This window comes from Lepisma saccharinum, chromosome 29, assembly GCF_977018435.1.
Source record: "Lepisma saccharinum chromosome 29, izLepSacc3.1, whole genome shotgun sequence".
NCBI classification, from domain to species: Eukaryota; Metazoa; Arthropoda; class Insecta; order Zygentoma; family Lepismatidae; genus Lepisma; species Lepisma saccharinum.
In genome coordinates this window covers 15,335,800-15,358,311 of record NC_139257.1, presented here as the reverse complement: position 1 = coordinate 15,358,311, position 22,512 = coordinate 15,335,800, and the positions used below count along the sequence as shown (strand labels likewise).

Sequence of the window (22,512 nt, the reverse complement as noted above, 5' to 3'; positions counted from 1 at the left end):
GATAAGGAAACACTGCAGAGATAGAACTCCATGCTGAGACCAGGCCTCGAACTCGGAAGCAAGAGCGGGGAAGTTTATTCACATCGTTCTAACTCTCGGCCACGAGTTAGCTTATAATTATTTGTAATTGCTAAGGAGTATTTAATCGTATATTCATACCTAATATCTGTTTCTGGACACTTAATTTATGAGTGGTATTAGATCCAAAATGTGTTCGTCGGGGAGAATCCGCTTTTTGTTTGACGGGGCGTTTGGAGAGGCACATATCGTTCATATCCGAGAAACAATTAGAGTAAAAATTGACATGTGTGAAAGTTTAAGAAATGTGTGAATGACGGGGATACTACCGAATAGGTGTATTCCTTTTTTAAAAAAAAATACCGGCCTGGGCATTGTTTTTTGTGCGCTTTTATCATATCATGACTCATCCTCATCGTCGTGGTTCTTTCAACCATGGTGTTCACCCTCGTGAGGGCAGACCTCACCCTCACCCTCCGGAAGACTTGTGAAGGTGAGGGCGACTGCGATCTCGGGGGGTGAGGGAGGTTGATTCCAAATGAACACCTCTGCTTTCAACACGTCTAGTATCCGCATATTCTGCAACAATGCAACTTGCGATCAGTAACTAACTGTCACAAATTTTGACTAAGTAATTTTTGCAATCCACGTTTTGCATAGAAAAGCTAATCGGGACTTGACATACTTTGTAAAGTGAGATCCGAACCACTATGTGATTCCACCTGGTATGGAACCCCGGACCGAAAGAAGTAAATAAAAAAACGTGGCTATACAGCCCTGGAAGGGACTTGGCCTATCTCCCGACTGCCAGTCTCCCTCCCACAATGAAAGAAGTAAATAGATGAATAAATAGTTCAAAATTGAAATTATATACACAAGTATTGCTTTCAGTTATCTTCACATGTTCTAGAGCAAATTATGGATCTGCATTACAGGGAAGATTCACGAAGACCCACACTCATTCGATATGCAATGATCGAGATGGAAATTTCTGTGAGGTGGATGTTGGATCGATCCTTGAAAACAGGTCGGGGAGAGGGGATGTTTAGTGTATTGTTTCGCATAATTTGTAGGTAATTACAAGAGATCTGAGATACAAAAGTAAGTAAGTAATCTCCATAGGTATAAAATACAAATCTATCATATTCAAATTTTACGATATTACGTGTATCATCAGAAAACCAAACATACCAAATTTTGGAAAGTAGGAGCTAGTAAGTGAAATATATTTCAAGTTGATGATTTATATTTGATAGAAATTCTATTAAGATGTCAAACCTGAAACCCATAGTCAAGTTGTATGATGAAAGGATAGAGGACTGAGTGACCTAGAGCAACGCAAAGAAATGAAAGCACTCTATAATTGGAAGAAACAATGATTTACAAGGGCGAAGAAAAATGTATTTGCTTTTGCAAACTCGACTTTAGTTTGCCTATTCCAAACTGAAATGCCATATTTTGAGATCATTGTGTCACATGCTAAATTAATGCAGCCTTGAAAAATCAGAGTTCAAAATGTTTCAAAGAAAATAAATATATTGTCTCTAGGGAAAACAGAAAGAAAGAAAGGACACACTCATTCAAACAAACAAAAAATAAACTTGATTTTCAATGTTTCAAATAATGTTGACGTGTGTTCAGTAATGAATGAGTCCACCAGCCATTGTTGTCGATTACCTCACGTAATCTTCTGGGCATAGATTCAACAAGTCTATGACAAATACGTGGCCTGTTCTGTATAGTTCTCCATACGTCATACACATGGCCACGTAATTGTTCTCGTTCTTTCATAGCCAGGTTCCCATTCTCTCACCATAATGGACCATACGTTTTCAATTGCATTGAGGTCAGGTGATTTTGCTGGCCATTCGAATGGCTGAATGTCAGGCTGATGTGCAAACCATTGCTTCGTTCTTTTGGACGTATGGATACTACAATTATCATGATCGAAGTTGATGATGGGCATTTCCTCCCAAGGATAAATAACGCGAACTGTCGGTAGCATATGTTCTTTAAGCACTTTAATATATTCTTCGGAATCCATCCTCGAGGATATTTCTACGATATCTCCTGCACCAGCTGCACTGATCCACGCTCAAAATGCCACTGAAATTCTTCCACTTCTTCGATTGCTACAGTTCTGTCCGGTCGCCACAAATTAATTTGGCCATCTTCATCCGAACAAAACACTTTCTCGTCAGTCAAAATAACTGTTTCCCGAGAGTCATTTGTCATGGGTAGATATTGTAAAGCGAACCCAAGACGAGCATTTACGTGTTGCGCTGTGAGTTGCACTTTCTTCGCTGGTGTTCTGTGCCGTATCCCCGCAGCTTGTAAACGCCTTCGTATTGTATCACTTGAACACTGCAGTTGTAAATGTCTGGCAACAATACTGGCTGGAGAAAATGGATGATTTGCAATGTGTTCCACACTAGCAGCATCTTGCTCTCCCGATGTCAGTCTGCGGCGCCCTGTTTTCCTTCTTGTTTTCAGGCCCTCTTCTCCTTCAAGTTGAAAACGCTCTATCCAATGACGAACAACATTTTCATGCCTTCCATTGGCTATTGCGATATCGGAAATTGTGCGGCCACATTCGAACATGCCAATTATACGGCCACGAGTAGCTTCAGACGTGTATGGCATCTTGACTCCGTAGCTCGTCCTGGCCAGGTTTCCGACTACCAAATCGCAAGGCATTCACTTCATCTTAAATTAAGGGTTGCTAACCGTATTTTCAAAAAAAAAATATCGTTGATATGCAAGGAAAATATCAGGGATGGTCACGACATTACGATCCAACAATTCAAAAACGGAATTTTTCATATCTTGCGAAAGTTAAGGTATTCTAATGCTACTCAATTTCTACTTACGAAATTTCATCGCCGATTCTTGTCATACGAAGTGGAATGTGTATTTGTTTCGGAAAACTTACAGGTGTAAATTATCTTCCCAGTAGAGTAATCAGAGTGCTAGGCACGATAATTGTCATTATTATTGTTTATACTGTATAACCAATGGCATAGCCCGACCCTGTGGCCGAGTGGTTAGCACATCGCGCTGCGACGCCAAGGGTCCCGGGTTCGAATCCCGGTCGGGCTTGGTTGTTTGTGAATGTCCATTCATCAATTTCATCATTTCATCACTCATCCCCATCTTCGCAAATTAGCCAAGAGGCACAAAACGCGAAGTAAAATAAACTAAATCAAATCAAATCAAATCAATAGCATAGTTACGTAAGTTTCAATGAATGATGTAACCCCTTATCACCTTACCAATAATCATAACCAATATTAACACTCGAATCTAAGTCAATCGAATATACAGCTTGGCGAGGGGGCGGAAATGACAAATTTTCCATCCCATGTATAAGCTATAGCGTCCCTGGGCTAGTGTGCTGCATAATTTCTACATTTGATTTGAGAAATCATTTTAAAAGATATATATTTTTGTTCCTCAGGTCCCAGGAGCTTAACAAAAATATCCTTAACTAGTAAATGTTAACAAACCTGAAACTTTTGGGGCCAAGTGTCCCTCTTTCAGATGCCAGAATTTGAACCCTAAAATAATAATTCTGAATTTACGAATAGTAGCGTGTTGAATGGCGGTGGGTAATTAGAGGTGCTGTGCGTATTATTGCTTTACGAATTCATTTTCGTTCTGAAGAAAGTTGCCATTCCGATACAGACAGAATATTTCGAAAATTCCTTAATCATTCTGAGTCTGAGTTTTATGCACAAATAGGCAAACCGGGACGAGATCTACAGTTTGAACTAGAATCCGAATCACTATGTGCCTCCACCGGGCATCGAACCGAGAACTCCTTGATTACAATGCGGCAACGATTTCCTTGCGCCATCGTGAAGGCTCTCTTAATCAGTTGCATATGCATAAATTAGTATAAATTAATTTAAAATATATTTCTCATACTACACAGAATTCATTATCACCACAGTCGGGGAAAATAGTTTTAGAGAAAATTGAAAATAGAGGAATATCTATCGGTCTTCCCGTTTTACTATTTCTTATAAAATCAGAAGCATTTCACATCACTGTCACAATCTAGAGCCGCTATTGAATGCAAAAACAGCAATACTTCAAACTTTGAAATCTACACCAAGGGTGATATTTTTGTTATTTCACGTCACTGTTCTACCAGTCTCGGATAATCGCAATGATGAAGGTTGAAGATGTGATAGATGGAAGTGGGATGCAGACAATGACACATCTTCACCTTACTTCGAAGCGCGTGCGCTAACCAATTAGCCACGGGGTTGGCTTTTTTGTGTTTATCAGTTCACCGAATTAATTTATTCGTCATTCAAGATCCAGAGGTAGAAAGCAACGTAAAATAACAAAAACAGAAAAAATACCATTCACTTATCATCACCCAACAATTTCATGCTGACCAAATCCACACACGAACCTCTTTTGGCATTCGTTTTTCAGAATGGCCTTGGGGATTAAACATCGCCCATTTACTGGTTCAGCTCGAGACAATCCAGGTGATCATGTTATCGAAGCTTACCTTCAATCCTTCACACAACTTCGCTATTTGCTTCTTACAGGTTTGACATCTTAACCGAACTTCTATCGAACATCGTTCATAGAGTATATTTTACCTATCAGATCTTAATTAGCCTTCTAATTCCACATATATTTTTTTTTTTATTTAGCGTCGCTTTTCTTCCACTTTTGGGCAATCGCGACGACAAAGATGAGTGAAGATAAAATAAATAGAACATTCAGAAACAACACCAATGCCCAGACCGGTATTTGAACCTAGGATCCCTGACGTAAAATCGTCTAGTGCTACCACTCAGTCAATTTTCACATAGAAACTTACACTTACACACCTCTTCCTTACATATGTGTTTTGTTTTACCTGCTGCACTTCTCTTATGGTGAATTCTAACCCCTCATTTCAGGTTTATCTCATGTTTATAGCTATTGCTTTGTAGTGAATGATAATCCTATTACGCCATGTGAATCTTACTCCAACAAAAACCCTGTTAGAGGATGGAAACGTTACGTGTGTAATGTTGTTAAAAGTCTGCTTTGGTTAGCTTTTTTAGTGTATTGAATGAATATTGCATTTTCATTTCGTGTTGAGGCATATTTTAGTCACCTACATTTTGCGTTTAAAATATGTAGGTTCAGTATATATTAGTCATTGTGAATTCGAGTCAATTAAAACATTTTACGTTGTTGCGAGATTATCTATGAGGCATAATGAATAAGTAGAGAAAATGCAACTTGTTATGTCCAACTGATCTCCGAAAGTATTGTTTAGCACGACACATTTCAAGTATAGTCCATGATTGTATCTAGTATATCAACAAGATGTGTCCCTCCTCTCAAACAATACGTGGCTTGTCCCCACCGAACGAAGTGTGTCACTTATAAATTAAGTGTCCGAAAGCAGGTATTAGTCATGAACAGAACAAAAAATATTCCTGAGCAATTACAAATTTTATACTCCAGTTCATGGCCGGGAGTTATTGACGGTCTCCCCACTTTATCCGCTTTAGGTTCCGGGTTCGAGTCCTGGTCTGGCAATCTCTTTTGTAAGTGTCTCTTCATCAATTTAATATCATTATCATCCATCTTCATAGTTTCGATTAATTGTAAAGGTGACATAAAAGCAAAGTAAAATATGAACAAATACAAATAATTGTAAAATGACTACAACGTCAGAACTACATTTGAAAAATAAAATGCGAACAGAAGGTTCATCTTCAAACAGGCATTTGGGGAGAATTGTGTAGACAGACAGCATGCTCCCGAAAGTTGCCAATCCACGTGTAGCATGACCTTCGATACTGGAGTTGAGTTGTGCTTTTCAGGAAAGTTTGCTCGACGCTCCTCAAGCGTCTTATCAAGATTGCCTCGGTGTTCGCAGCATTGCCAACTCGTTTTTCGTTGAGAAATTATTTTTTCTCCTAATTCATTTGCTGTTGATTGTACCGATTAGCCTATCTGTGTATAAAATGGACTTAAAACAAGACATCAAAACGTGAAGTTCTATATGTATCTTCTGATTAATGGTCCCGAGCTAGAGCAGACGCTGTTTGGGAAAGAAAAAAGAAGCAATTCAAGACTGCAAATTGAAGGGTGACAATTCAGACACCCTGAGGTGACAACAGGTGCGTTGTGTGATTATAAAAAAAAAATGAACTGAAAACCCCAATTTTTCATTCTCCAGTTTCCAAACAGCCTGCGTTGTCTTCCGCAAAAGACCCTACCTCGTCGACGGAGGAATCAAGCGCACTTGACGGCAGACATGGTTAACATGGAATGTAATCACAGGGAAGGAACAATATCACCACGTCACAGCTGGGCGGAAAGAAAGACTACGTCGGTGGACACAGGTGCACATAAGTACATAGGTGGAAAAGAGATCGCCCAAGGAACTTCCTGCTTTCAGTTAAAAGTTGCAGGAAGTCGAGTGTGTTTATTTATAAATAGACATTCCCTCGCAACATATTCTAACCGATGAAAGGAATGTGCATATGTGCCACTCTAGGACCATGATAAAATTCAAGTATAATTCCCGGTTTTCAAGGCGAACTTTCCAAAAAATCAAGGGTACAAGCAGGTATTTTCTCTAACTCAACCTTACGGGATATACTAATCTACGAAAAATTGTTAATTATTAGAGCCCGGATGTTCAGGCACTGAAAAGTATTAAAAATGGCAGGCAAAAAGGCAACGAAAATTTTTAAAAAAGGCAGTGTATGTCGAAAAAAAGGCAGTCAAGTTTCAGAAAGAGACTGAAAAATTGAAGAGGACTTAAATTCTTCTTAAATCTTTAAAGATGTATTTACAAAATAATAATTTGAATAACAAGGGTTATTGAAAAACGAAATCAAATAGAAGAAGATAAATATAATTTTAAAAAATCTTTGAAAAAGGCAGCGTAACGTGAAATAGGCACAAAAAAAAGCAACAAAGTATTGTTCAGAATGTTAAGAACCTTCGGATCGGTGTACTTTTGTGCTCAATTTTTGTCTACCAGCGTCGGAAACGAATAGGCATTTTGCCTAAAATCCGGGCTCTATTAATTATACAAGAAGATCAAACTCAGATTTTCCCAATCAACTTCAAAATATGCTAATTTGCAATAATCTTCCGTTTGACAGATTGTTCTGCAAAAGACACTAACAATATATTGAGAGAATTCTGTTTTATTTTCCAAGCAGATTTCTTTTCCTTCCTTGATATAAATAAAATATAACTGAAAAAAAAAAACTTGCCTCGGGCCATTTATAAATATATATAAATTCAATGGGATTTGGTATAAAAAAAAGTTGCCATTTCTCACGTCTACGGAGAAAAATTCATGCAGAATTCCCGGAGTCAATAATTCACGCATAATTCCCAGAATTCCCGGGGAGTAGCCATGCGTAGTAGTACGTCTCGAACGCTGCATATGCGGAGCGGTCAATCGTACAGGAAGAAGACAGGCTTCCTTCAGTGACGCAAGTACCGTATGAACATTACCTACGGAACGCGAGAATGATCAGGGTAATATTTGTCAGGTGGAGGAGGGGGCAAAATTTGCAACGTTCACCGAATATTATGTACATGCGAACATAGAATCATTTTCACCGGGTTTTGGGAAGTGTGTGAAAATCAATCTGTGGTCACACAATGTGTACCTCGGAAAATATCGTACGTCGGTTTCCAGTACTTTATCAGCACCAGGATTGGCATGTTTAAAACAAAAGTGTTTTTAAACAACTTGTTTTAAACGTTTAAAACACATGGCTTTGTTTTTTCACAAATGTTTAAAACACATTTTGATACTTGATGTTTGATAGTTTGTGGTTATTTGCGTGTTTAGTAACTACGCCTTTTCATTCAATGCGTGTCATTCTGTTCATTGTGCATAGAAACCTGTTCAGTGGCTGAAAATGTATATTGAATTAACACTGAAACATATCGTGATGAATACCCGTGGGTCACGTTAAAAAACACCTGGCTATGTGTTTTTACAGGTGTTTAAAATATTTAAAAAAATGAATACTACATGGAAGAAACAGTTTTGTTTCTCACTTAACACACTGCAAGATGTGCACATTGTTGTTAATGTCAATATTTAGTTGCATTCCCATTCACTATAAAATTATTACCACATCGAACAGCCTGCATGCGAGATTTAAGATTTAAGACTAACATAAATGTGTATTTTACGAAGTAAGTCAAGCGTTTACTTAATGGGAACCCAGTCCATCCTTGGATGATTAACAGATTCCTTATTAATCATTATTCTTAGCAAATAAGTCTTCTTGGCATTAAGTTTTAAACGTTTTCTTTGTTTAAAACATGTTTTTTCAGTTCTGGTTTAAAACAATATTTAAAACAAAAAATAACTGTTTCTTCTAACCCTGATCAGCAGTCCAACAGATATCTTCGTCATTTCATTTTCCCTCAAATACCATCCCTCAAATATAATCTTGTGGTTATACGAAAAACGATATAAAATGAAACTCTCGGATTCTGAAAGTTAAAGCGTAGTTATAGGCTACTACTCGTATGTTATTTCTGAACAAAATTCCCTGCAAGAGAGAACGTAGAACAGATCTATTTACGAGTTAGAATTGTGGCAAAGTAGGTGTTGGAATCTTCAGATTATAGCCTTTCGCAGGGTATGATTTTCAACGGTCCCATGGCAGGTCTTTGCTGTGAATTAAAGGAAAGGGACAAATTAGATGCAGAGGAAACTTATCTCGTTAAGATGAAAGCATCTGTAAACAGTTCAAGAGAGAGTCAAACTCCGGCATACATGAAAAGTCTCACTTTGAAGGTGATCATGAGAACGCCAATCACTCGTCCTTGGAAACACTGTTAAATGGCAAGAAGGAGTAGCCAGTATCTAGCTGTAAATAGCTTCACGTTTCGTCACATGATACGCTTCGATATGCAAGGTAAAAAAAAATAACTACACTGTCTTACTACCTGTATGATCTCTGCTCTGCACAATATCTTGAAGCTTTGCAGACATATTGATCAACTTGGTTTATTTTACTTCGCTTTTCTGCCACTTTTGGCTAATCGCGAAGATGAGGATGAGTCAAGATATGATGAAATTGAAAGAACACTCACAAACACACATGCCCAGGCCGGGATTCGAACCCTGGACCTCTGGCGTCGTAGCGCGCTGTGATAACCACTCCGCCACGGAGACCAGCGCTTTAGAGGCAAATTAGATTTTATAGGTGTATAGACCAGGTAAGTTCGACAAAATATACTTTACATACAGATTATCACCAGCGAACAATCCCTGACACACTATAACATAAATATCAGTTAAGGTCCTAAACACTGCATCGCAGTAGCTGTATTATCAATGAAGCGTATATTTATAGTACCGGCTTTGGACGAAAAATTCAAACGGCATAACTTTGCCAATGAACAACACCGACCCGTTAACTCACATGGCCACTGTTACACGCTCGATTTCCTTGGCAAAGCAATTCCCAAGAAGCGTTTCGCAATGTCGAAATAACTGGAATATGTTAATGCTGAAAGAGAAATCCGGGTCCTGTTATTCTTGCGGTACAACAAAAGGAAGGCACGCAATTAACTGAAACCTAATCCCTTTGGCACAGCCTCGAAGCGTTAAGGCCGGCCTTCGCTCACCGGGTCAGAGCATCAACTCTCAGCACTGCCCCTTCCTGACTACAGAGGATTTTCTACCACGTTCTGTATACCCCTCGCGATACTGGGGAAAGAACGAACATGGCTACCTGCGGGAGTGTAGACGAGGATCTCCCGCAGCACGATGCCAAGGCATCAGTAGCATTACAAACATGCAAACTATTTAGAGTACTGCATGGACAGGATTTCGCTCGACAGCCAAATAGTTTGCACGGACGACGCCAGATAGCGTATGAGAGCTGCTTCGAGCGAATAAAGCTCGGACAGGCAAAACGAGCGGTATACGCTGGAAGACCTGTAGTACACGTAATTTGTCTGTAGTAGTGGGCCCTCAAATACAGATCGTGAGGTGAAAGAAGCAGTGAAATTGAACATAGTCACTATCCCCATGCTAAAATGTACAGAGCATTCCCTGACATTCGCTACGAGACTCGGCGGCAAGCGGCCCGGCATCAGCGGTTGACTTTCACGATGAACGGGTCCGCGACAGTCGCTTATATTAAACCTCGTAAAAAAGTTTAGAGTAACAGGGTCAGTTCTGAATATAAGTGTAAAGAAAAATGGGGAAATAAAGTATACAAAGACAATCCGCACACCATCCGTGAGTTAAAAGAGAGTATTGTACAAAAAATCGGGAGAATTACAGTAGACGAACTTGCACGTGTAAATGCCAATTTCCTTCGGAGATACCAGGAATGTGTTGCAGCAGAAGGACATCATTTCCAACACCTTCTGTAGTCAAGGTTAGTACACAATATGAAAACTGTAATTTTAATAGCCGACCCTAGCGACTGTCGCTGACCCGTTCACCGGGAAAGACAAGCGCTGATGCCGGGCAGCTTGCCGCCGAGTCTCGTAGCGAATGTCAGGGAATGGTCTGTAGTTTAGCCTATCTTACGAATACAGTGATATATGAATAGTTTGATAGATGCAGGCAACCACGAAACTATTGAGAATATCTAGACAATAGAGAAAGCAAACCACACGAACAAGATTCACGTGAATGCTGTAGAAGGAATTCTAAGCAATTTTTCATACAGTAACACCTCGTTAATCCGGACCTCGATAAGCCGGACAGCCAAAAAATAATACAAGGTTTAAAATGTGAAGGAAATACATTCTAAACTGTCCCACCAGAATATGGGCTTGTACTTCAAACCACAGCAAGAGTTTCGAGTGATGCAGAGCAAGGTCCGTCGGGCACATCATCATAATATGGGTATCGCATATGTACGTACTGAATTGTATGTTCGTACAGTATTGCTTTACATTTTACTGTAGGGCCTACTATATAGTGTATTTAGGCCTATGTCCTTTAAATACACCATAATAAACGTGTTTTGTTGCTATAAACGGAGTTTTAATGCACTTTCTACTGTTCTTTTAGGTTATTTCAGTTAATCCGGACTTTCGTTAAACCGGTCAACTTATCCCCCTCATTAGTCTGGATTAACGAGGTTTTACTGTATTTTGGAATATCGTAACCGGAGAGGATAATACGAAAACAGCTGCTCTGACGTCGGCCAAAGGTCCAGCCCATTAAAAGCAAACATGACATCCAACCGAAAAAGGGATGATAATTTTCAATCATAGAAATTCATCGCAGCCACTTTCACCTGTTGAAATTATAAATTCCAAGGGCATTTATCTCGAGTAGTCAAAACTGCGACCATTAAGAGAAATATATTCCCATATTTCACGGCCTGAAGATTGCATTTTGGGTAGCATAAAACCTAATTATTACAGCCATAAACTTGAAATTTATAGGTAAACAAACATCCATATATTTGCATTCCAGACGAGGAAACGTTACTGTAATGACGTCTGAATTTAACAGAATCGGACGAGACTGAATACTTTATTATTACTGAAGTCAAACAGGGTCTAGGTCATTCCTTAGGATGGATGTACATCAACTTGACGCACCATGGGAACAAATGACGTAGTCCCACACTTAACATGAGCTGAAGAGGTTTCCATATTTGGTGGTATAACATATCGGCTCCAATTTTGTTAAAACTATGAGGGGCACGCCACTGAGCATAACAGTAAATGGTCATCCCCTTTGGTGCCTAAAAACCTCAACCGATGTATAAAACTAAGCAATTATCTCGATCCCTGTGTCCTCCTACAAACCTATAAACACGAATTGTTTTAATACCGTGCGTCCATTTCCTTGCGAGGCCGAGAGATCGGGAGGAGTGTGGCGGGCGACGCTAGCGCAGATGCCGACATTTTCCAGCAGTAACGTCCCGCTTAAGTTTACCCTCGAAAGAGTTTTGCTTCGCTCGGAATCTTTTGGAGGTTACGGATGTGCAACACTGTATCAAGATTACGTTGCAGATTAAACCGTAAAAGTCAATGGTTTTCGTGAGAATTGTTTGCAATCTGAAAGCTTGAGTTGTTCCTTCCTTCGCAACTACAGGTGCACTGGACAGAGATGCGAATGGAGTGAGGAACAGACCTTGAACCAAGAGCGTGTTAATTTCGTACTGTGTGAAAGAGTGTGGTTTTTGTTCCTTGCCGTGCTAGTTCTTTGTGTAATTGCAGTGTGTGTTGTGTGTAAATGAGGCGAATGTAGATGGACATCACTTTGAACAACTCTTACAACACAGGTTAGTGCTCGTTTTGCAATATTAATATAAATATCTGCATGCTCAAGATATGTCCATAAAAATAAGCGGGGCGTTACTGGTCGCAAATGTCAGCATCTCTGCTAGCGCCGCCCGCTTTTTTAAATCGTAATTTCAGAATTGAATGTCTGTTGAAGCTATTCAGAAGCATTTTGAAATATCTGGCTGAACTCTTCATCTGAAATCTCCCGTCCCGAAGTTTCTCAGGCAGTTCTGTGACGTCTCTTGGGTAAGAAAGAGCAGAGGTTAAATTGCGATGAGAGCTCTAAAAACTATGACAACTGTACAGTAAAACTGAAAACCTTTCACAAATAAAGAGTACAATTAAGAATCTCCCCGTTTCAACTGTGGCTAGAAGATCACTTGTTTGGGATGGTTCAATCGGACAGCTCCACTTAACTGACAAGGTTGAAGAAATTTAACAAAAACGTGAAGTGAAGCATGCTTTTCTAGAAATCGAGTTTCACACACTGACAATAGTTTGTTTTTACTGTCTGGTACATAATGCAATATATTTGTTTTTAGTATTTCACCTCTGCATGTATTATTTCTAAAAATACATAAACTTCACTTACTGTACCAAAAAAGGTCCTCACTGAAATCAGATTTTCAGATGAGTGTACCCAGTGTAAAAAAAATAGTGGGTGTTATTTTCGAAATCAAAAAACCGTGCACACAGAGAATTTTGTATTCCTGCAACATCAAGTGTCTCATCGGAAAGTATGCTGAACCTACCATAGTGTTTTCAAAAAGAAAAACGGAATTTGGGGGGGAGGTCCCCCTAGATACGCCCTTGTATCCTTTGTGTATTTGTTTTAAATCGTTTTCCTTTTTCTTTGAGTGTGTAAAGGAGCCCTTGTTCTCACTTTTGTATTTGTTTCTTTTTGTGTCTTCTTCATGTTTCTTTCTTTATTTGGTTGTACAAACATTTAGTATGTAGTATGTATCAATTTGGGTTAGGTGGCTGAACAGCTGCAGTGTGAACCTCGCCCTTCAATAAAGGAAAATTGAAATTGAACTAACAAGAAACCTTCAATTCAATCCAGCTCGTGGCAGCTAAATGATAGGTCGTCCGTCCACCGACTGTTTTGTTTTCTAATACCCCTCAGCACAGCGTGTTTCTTCTCTCGGCAGGTGAGGAAGGGTACACAACAGAAAATGTCAGACCAAAGTTATTCTGTGCTCGTGAAGACTAAACAAGGGTCGCATGCAAACGACAAACAGGGCGGCCGAAGCAAAGCAGCGGAAGTGACGAATGTAAAGATGTAAATCTCGTCTCCCAAGGTTACACAGGGATGTGTAATTTGGCGGAATGTGAGAATAAACGGCTCGTTCGGGTAATTGTAGCTCTGCGAGAACACGCAAGGTCATTGCCAGAGAAGGAGATGAGCGGCACGAAGCCCGGGGGGTGCGGAGAACCAGTCCACGGCTCAGAGGATGGTGGTTGTTGTTCGTGGTGGCTCTTTAAAATCTACAAGGGCAGCAAGAGGTCACGCTGCAGCTCCTTGCCCACAATCAGCTCCCCATTACAAAAACTGACTCGCGAATATAATCATCTCGGATCATATGGCGGATCTAGACTTTAGTAGAGAGATCACTTCCATAACGTCTCTTGACTGTTCTGCATTTGTAGCTTGGGAGCGAGCCGCAACTCCCGAAACCTCCAATCAACAAGCGAGTATCTGACGTTTTCTCAACCCAGCACCAATCGTTAACCCTCTTGCTCACGCTATAGGCTGTTGCTAGGCTCGCTGGCTAGACACGCTGGAGATGTTCCGAAAGTAACCAGACTCTACAACACAACACGTTCGTTCCCCCGTTCCCCTATGTACTTGAATCTCACATTTTTAAAATTACGAAATGAATACTGTAACTTTATTCTATCTTGTGAGCCTCCCAGATGGCGTAGTAGTAACGTCTTCGCCTTGCAATGAAGGTGTCCCGGGTTCGAGGCACATGGCACAGTGGTTCGGATTTCACTTCAAAACTGTAGGTCCAGTCCCGATTAGCCATAAAGTGGACTTAAAACAAAACTCAAACTTTATCCTATCTTGTGAGTGAACAATCTAGACTTGTCATTTGAAATAAAATTCATATATTATACATGATTTAGTTAGAAAGTATTTTACACATATACTTGTTTTCTATTGTGTCAAAACCCGCGACACCAAAAAACAATTAATGTCTCCTTTAATTGTTACATTTCCCCCTCAACTCCACTAGAATATTCAAAGGTCAATTACTTTCTCTCTTTGTCTCAAATAATTTATTTTTAATCATATCACAATTCACAGAAATTAAAATAAATTTCTTATTAAATAAAGAGGCAGTGCTTCGTCTGTCCCACTCGTGGCACAAAATTGTTCACTTGTAGCTACAAATCTGGAAAAGTATTTTAAGGGTAGTTATGTTTAATCAAGTGTTAAATTTCATATTTTATTTCATTGCACAGAAACTGTAAGAAAAATGTTGCTCAACTATCAATAGAATGATTACTTAATATCAAAATTGTAGCCCCTGTGTCACACCCGTGACAATGAAATCTTATAAAGGCATAGCTGTTAAATAATTGACTTCATATGCAAATTTTATTGGAATATATTACATTGATAGTTGGTGGATGTGTGTGTGTTGCGTACTTTCCTTGGTACAAACGAAATATACAAATACTTTAAAAATAAGCCTAGTTTCCAACTCTAACTCTCTAGCCTTCTTAAACCCGAAGGTTCATGGCTGCAGCAACACAGGCCTTCCATCTATCCCTATCCTGAGCAAGATCTATATACTCTTTTCCAACTCTACCAATTTCCTTTAGGTCCATCTCAACGTTATCTCTCCATCTTCGTCTCTTTACCATCAGGTTTTTCCAACAAGAATCCTGTAAACTCTTTCTTGCCTCTCGCATTCGTGCATGGCCTGCCCACCTAAGTCTTTTTGATTTAATCATTCTAATATCTGGACATGAATGCAAATTATGTAGTTTCTTTGTTTCCATGACAGAAAAAACACTACATATGCCGACCAAGGCAGTCTGTATTTCAGTACAGAAAAAAACACTTCACAACGTTAAGCTTCAACCCTCTATCAGAGTTTCCCTCAGACAGATTTTAGTTTGGTTTCAAGTCTGAGGAAGGCCATGCTAGAGGGTTGAAACGTAACGTCAAGAGTTTTCTTTTTTACTAAAATATAGACTGCCTTGGCCAGCATAAGTAGTGTACTTTCTACTAGTTAAATAGTAAATGTGTTTTTGTTACTTAGCGTCAGTTTTCTGCCACATTTGGATGGCGAATAGATTTAAAATGATGAAGGCGCACTCGCAAGGAACACCCATGCCCCAGGTAGGGATTCGAACCCGAAGCGCGCTCTGCTAACCACTCCGTCGCGGAGGTCGGCGTACTGCTTGGGTAAGTGACTTAATACAGTGGTAGCACCTCTCAATCTACCATAAGATCGCTCCGCCTCGAAGCGTTTCACACTACGATGTGCCTTTTAATTCCTCCCCGCGTTCCGCTTCAGATACACCAGGGTCAAATACCGCTCACCAGGTTTTCTATTCATTTGCCACGCTTAGTTAACTTAGCGCTGACAGGGGGCACCGGTGCTAGAAGAAGAGGACTTTGAGGTGTTTGTACTCAATGCCGGGCTCCCAATGTCACTTTAAAGGTGATGCGAGCATCACATTACAGATTAACCAAGTTGGCATGTAGGGAGGATTATCCAGATACTCTTGACAAGGAAACTTTGACTCTGGAAAAGAGTATATATACCCAGTTTGCAAATAATATACTCAGCCCTAGAGACAATGAAACTCCAAACATGTGATATCATCCTTTTCACTACACTTGTCCATTTACATACATGCCACGTATACTTTACTAATGCACTTTGTATGCATTTGCTACAGTTATTTGTCTGCCAAATGAAATCTTTTCGGACATTTTTGAAAATGGAGAGTTGGCCACACGGCGTGGACGGACGACGACGGAAACAGCTTTGTGGCCTTGACTAACAGTTGCCAGTAATGTCGCGTTTCGGTTACATTCAATGGCCCGCCAGATCCCCCGACCTAACTGCCCCAGACTTCTTCCTTTGGGGACACTTGAAGGATAAGGTGTTTGCAACCAGAATGGAAGAGCTGAAGGAACGCATCAGGGAGGAAATTGAGCGCATAACCCCGGATGTCCTAGACCGTGTCATGCAAAGTGTCCGTAGTCGTCTTGTTCAGTGCATTGCTAAACAAGGTGGCCATTTGGCAGACATGGTGTTTCACAAATAACTTTAGCAAATGCACACAAAGCGCAGCAGTAAAGTCTACGTGGCATGTATGTAAATGGACAAGGATGATATACAATTTTTGAAGTTTCATTGTCTCTAGGGCTGAGTATATTATTTTCAAACTGGGTAATCGAAAATGCACCACCCTGTAAAAATAAACAACCATTGCTCCTATAACACATCTTCCAAGAGAGTGGGATGAAATTATTTGGGGGGTATGTTTTCAGTTCAGTCACCGGCAATAAATATGCGACATCTGGATCCTAAAACACTCGCTTCCCTGCGTTATGTGTGTTGCCTAAATCTGCGGCGATAAGCGAATTTCCAAAGGCAACTTTTACCACCGCCGTAGGGTTAGGCACAACGGCTTGGAGGAAAGCGAGTATTACAGGATATAGGTGTGCCATTTTTTTGCGCGTGACCGTACATTAATCGCAGGAATATTTTAGAAAACCAGAGTAATAAAATACTCCTGAACGCCCAAGGATTCCTGTGAAGGGCTAAAGGGCAGTTCTAAGAGCCGTACAAAGATGTCAAAGCTAATTCTAAGAGCGGAAAAAACAGCAATACATCTTTCAGAGCTTTATTGCATACAATTCAGTTTATAACTGGAAAGTGACATTAGTAATCTAGAATGTCTCACGAATTCTACCGAGCATAGACTGCCCAGTTCTTCCTCTGCTCCCAGAACAGTTTTATGTCAGTGTCGCGGCCTACAGACCTACATTTCGAGCACAACAAGTGATAAGCTAATGACTTCGGTTGTGTACGTACATGCTTTATGGAAAAACTTTTGATCTTTCTGAGCACGAAGAGAAAATATAGTAAAAATATACACCAAGTAATTCAAGTGAGCTTTACATTAATATCACGTTCTGATTACTTAGGAGCAATACTAACAAATACAAATGATATTACAGACGAAATAATAAGCAGACTTAATTCAGGAAATGCGTGTTACCTTTCTCTTCATAAACTTTTATCTTCTCGTATAATATCTAAGAAACATATATGTATTATATGGATGTAAAACTTGGTCCCTTACATTAAAAGAGGAACATGAGTATTTGAAAATAAAATCCTTAGGAATTTATTTGGACCTAAAAGGGATGAGGGGAGCGGAGATGGTTACATAATTTAGAACTGCATCATTTGTATTCATCTCCAGATATTATTAGAATAATGAAATCAAGACGACTTAGGTGGGCAGGTCGTGTGGTACGAATGGGAGAGGAAAGAAGAGTTTACAGGGTACTTGTTTGGAAACCTGATGGTGAGAGACCTGTAGGAAGGCCAAGACGAAGATGGAGGGATGACGTTGAGATGGACCTAAAGGAAATCGGTAGGGATGGAAAAGATTGGATTGATCTTGCCCAGGGTAGGGACAGATGAAAGGCTTGTGTTGCTCCAGCCATAAACCTTCGGGTTTATGAAGGCTAGATAGATAACGTCTGACAGGAGTAACGTTAAGTGGAATATGCTTCCGGTGAGCCAGTTTCCGCGGAGGGAAAAAGAAAGCTACTACATCTACAGTTCAAACTTTCAGCACAGATCAAAGAAACATGACGTGCGAAAAAAAAAAACGAGCGTATTTCACTACAGAGAAACGAAAACAATATGAACACGCCTGGCAGAACGTGTATACAAGAAGAAAATCACTACCGGAATCGCAGACAAACTGGATCAGTAGCATATAAACCTTGAAGGTAACACTTTCACACCTTAAACGCGGATGGTTGTTCATAGGGTATTGGCAAGTACACACCACATAGTGTTATATCCAAATGTACCGCTATGTTCTGAGAAATAACAACCATAGGGGAAAGTATCGCACAGAAACGTAAATGCATCATTCGAAACAAAAAATGCATAGTTTGTAGCTCAGACCAAATGTTTAAGTGCATCATCCAGGAATATGCATAAAAAACTGTATTCAAGTACATCGAACTGTTAACCTGTTCCTTCGCAAATGCCATAAAACACACTTTAATGCACCAATAGATGAGTGTCTGATGCATCAATACATTTCATGCATTTATTTTTCTGTATATAAGAGTCTATTTTCGATGCCAATTGAGAAATTCAAAAAACTGTACATACAAATTCCTTATTATATAACTTAATCGAAATAACGTAGCTTTCCCGATGGTGTAACGCTTTTCCCAGTGGCGTACTCAAGAGACCAAAATCTGTTCCATGTCACGCGCTATCTCGGCCCAGAGCCAAAGCCAACGGACTGTACTTTAAATAAATACATTTAATTACTTGTGACTACATCGATTGTAACAGTACTAAAAAAAACATGTTCGACTATTTAGAAATTGCTGCTAGCAGGGGCAACGCTAAGGTGGGGGCTATTGGAGACGCAGCCCGCTGAAAAAATGGCTCCCTACCAATCACTTTTAGTACCTAATATTGATTGACTGATTGATTTGTATTATTTTACTTCGCATTTTTCCCACTTATTGGCTAATCGCGAAGATGAAGATGAGTGATGAAACAGATGAAGGGACACTCACAAAGAACAAAGAAAATCAGTGATCCAAGCCGGTTTACTAACCGCTGTACTAACCACTACGCCACGGAGATCGGCTGGAAGATAGAAAGAGAAAGATGGTGGAGAGAAATGGAGATACTCTTCTGTTTCGTTTCCTTCTCTTCTATTTCTTCATCTCATTTGTATCTCTTTCGCTCTCAAGAAAGATAAAGGAAAAGGAAAACAAGAGGAGAGAGAGAGAGAGAGTGTCTTTCTCTTTCTGCCTGCCTTTGCAGACAAACTATAAAATTGAGATGAGAAGGGGGGATAGAGCATGAGGGAGGAAGCGAGGAGTAGAGGGAGGAGAGAGAGAGAGAGAGAGTATATCGAAATGTCATTGGAAAGATAATTTTTATGTCTCCTATATCTGCCACTCGGCTCCTACAAAAATATCCTGGCGTCGCTCCTGTAGACCTCCCCAATTAATGAAACGCGGCCATGGATTTTCGAAAAGCCCATCCGATGGAACGACTTCCGGAAGATAACCCCCGTGCCACTTGACCCGAAGCCGCCGCAAACAAACAGACGCCTGTGCCCAATTCCCTCGGACTTCGCTCCTTCCGCAAAACAACGGCCGGCTATGCAGCTCGGAATGCGAGTCGATGCAATTCTCCCGCCCTGTTGTGCTGGCGTAGACTAAAGTCTCCAGGACTTGGAAAACAATGCGATAGTACGAAATGCCGATTTCACAAGTCAGCGGGAAAAGCAAAGAAAACTATGAACCTTACTGTGGTATCCATGCCATTCCGATCTTACATACGAGACACGTTCACGACTGGTGAACACTTCCCCTTTCCTCACCCGAAAGTACGTGACCGTGCACATTCTTCAGAATTCAAAAGTTTCCTTAAGTTAATTTTGTGTAATAATACACAAGACGTCAGATCCTTCCCATAACGAAGCGGTCCCGGCAGGCACGTAGCCAGGATTTTATATCGGGGGGAAGGGCAGGCGTCGCCTGAAATATTTGTAGAGGGGGGTTAGGCCACTCATAAAACTTGATTAGTACAAATACTAATGACAATAATAATTATTATGCCACGGTTATAATTGTCATTTTACAATAATAACTATTATAAGTTACTAAAAATAAACAAATTTTAATCCATTTTTTTATTATTATGCAAATGGAGAGACACTGCTACTTGATCCACCGTATGAGTGAATATCCAACACAAGTGTTGTCCATTATTTTTCTTACATTTTGTACAGTTAGTGTACTGAAATTCATAGTTATTGGATTTTGTTATTTATAATTTTTACACATTCCGTTTAAAAAAAGGCTTTGTAAGTTAGGGCCAAATTTTACTCATAAAGGTTACATTGTGTGACCTGTCACAAAGAAAACTATACATTTTGAGAGCTGTGGATCCACTTATTCTTTGGATTAAATTGTAGACAAATAAAACCTGGCTCCTCTATCATACACTAAACTTTTTTCCGATCTAATGTTTAATCTTGCTACGGAAGTAAAATTTATTACCACTATACACTATTTAAATTCGATATTTATAGGATTTTAGGGGGGCTTCAGCCTCTCTAAACTGTAGGTCCAGTACCGATTGGCCTATCTGTGCATAAAAGTGGACTTAAAACACAACTCAATCAATTGAAGGCGGTCAGATCAAAGAAGTCAGCATATAATTCCTGGCAGAAGTGCAATAATAATAATAAGGGAACAGAACTCGAAATGCTATATATTACGGTTGATGCATACACAGGTAAACGTGTACTTTGGGTTCCGTGTCTCAGTTTATGCATTTTATTGCATTACGCGGAACTGCAGCCGATAAAAATGTCCTTTTATGCATTCCTGAGTGTATTGTCATGCACCAAAAGTGCATAATTACTAGTATATGCACTTTGATGTGTTACTGGAGTCAACATATGTGTCACACTTTGGGTTCTCTAGGTGTGTTAGTGGTCTATTGGAGGCAAAGTGTGTCAGTATAACTATTAATACATGGCGAAGCTATTTTTACCTTAGCGGAATTGGGCTTAGAACCTAAAGTAACCACTGTGCAATGTGCCTCCACCTGGAATGGAACCTAGAATTGCTTGATTACAAGGCGTAGACAACTACACAATCGTGAAGGCCATACTGATTCTTGATTTGTCCATGCTGGATATGATGCGATCAACACCCTGCTCCGGCCGCTCGTTTGTGTTGGGGGGGGATAACATTTTGTTGTTGACGACGCCAAAATTTCTACAAAAACAACCGTTCTGGTACGGAAGGTAGTATCAAAAAAGATGAAGAATTGAATATTTATAGAATAACGAAAAAAGAATGTTGAATCTAGTTGACGAAAAGTACATTATTAATATTTTGTACTAATATTCTGAGGTACTGTCAATTCAAAGCTGTTTAATGCCATCTAATCCATGCCTTCGTGTAATTTCGGCAGAAATAAATAACCCCTTGATTGGTTTTGTTCATTTCTGCCACTTTTGGCTAATCGTGAGAACGAGTCACAATATGATGAAATTTATGAAGGGACACCAACATAGAAGACCCATGGCCAAGCCAGGATTCAAACGCGGGATGCTGTGCTAATCACTGGACAAATAACTTCGATTGCGATTCGATTAAGTCTTACGCCCTTAACACCACATATAGGCTAATCGAGACTGGACCTACAGTTTAAAGTGGGATCCGAACCACTGTCTCCACGAGGGACCCCTTGATTACAAGGCGACCACGATAGGGGAGGCCATTTTTGTGTGAAGATGTGGCCAATCTAAATCTTTTGACAGCCACCCGCACCAAAAAGCCCCGCATGCACCAAAGAGTCGAACCCCTTCCTACCGCTTCGATGATGTCCAGCAGGAGAGGCGTGACGGCGATCCTCCTGGGGAGAGAGCCAACATGGCGGTACTTGCGGCTAACGTAGGCGCTGGACCTCCTCCAGTCCCTGGGCCCCAGCACGGGCGACGAAGGGAAGTCCTTCGGCCTCCTGAGAGAGCCGCACAGCATGGCGTCTTCACCACAACACTTCACATGAATAAACTCACTCTGTTCCGTTCGAACAAGGCGTGCGCTGTTCACGGAGTCCACAGTCCACGGCGGCAACGAACTCGCACCATCGTCAGATCGAGAACTGGCGAACGTCTTTGTCCTATCCTTTGCTGGCAGCACCTGCTCCCGAGACTCACGTGACTGCGAGCGCCACCTGCCCCGTGGCAGCGGCTTCAATCTGGAGGAGCAGAGCAGATGGCTCTCTTGCCAAATCTGATCGAAATGAAAAGGAAAAAGGTCCTGCCTTGCCATGTTCTTGCAAGACGTTCTGAAACACGCGTGTGGACTTGTTTGTATTGCTAACCCAGTGGCGTTCACCACAGTCTTAGACCCAAGACATCTACAAAAGTGACTACGTAAACCAAGGACGT

General features: G+C 40.4%; 1 protein-coding gene across 3 annotated transcripts in view; it reads right to left on the bottom strand.

The window, feature by feature from the left end:
• Positions 1-22,512, bottom strand: part of LOC145981531 (uncharacterized) — a 230,463-nt gene that overhangs the window by 89,266 nt on the left and 118,685 nt on the right. For 2 of the 3 annotated variants that reach the window (XM_083114832.1, XM_083114836.1), the window contains exon 1: positions 21,932-22,241. The exons of the other annotated variant lie outside the window; for it this stretch is intronic. In XM_083114832.1, coding sequence (XP_082970958.1) covers positions 21,932-22,099 — 168 coding nt within the window. In that variant the 5' untranslated portion in view covers positions 22,100-22,241. Of the gene's footprint in view, positions 1-21,931; positions 22,242-22,512 lie in introns of those variants that run through there. 3 annotated transcript variants of the gene reach the window in all.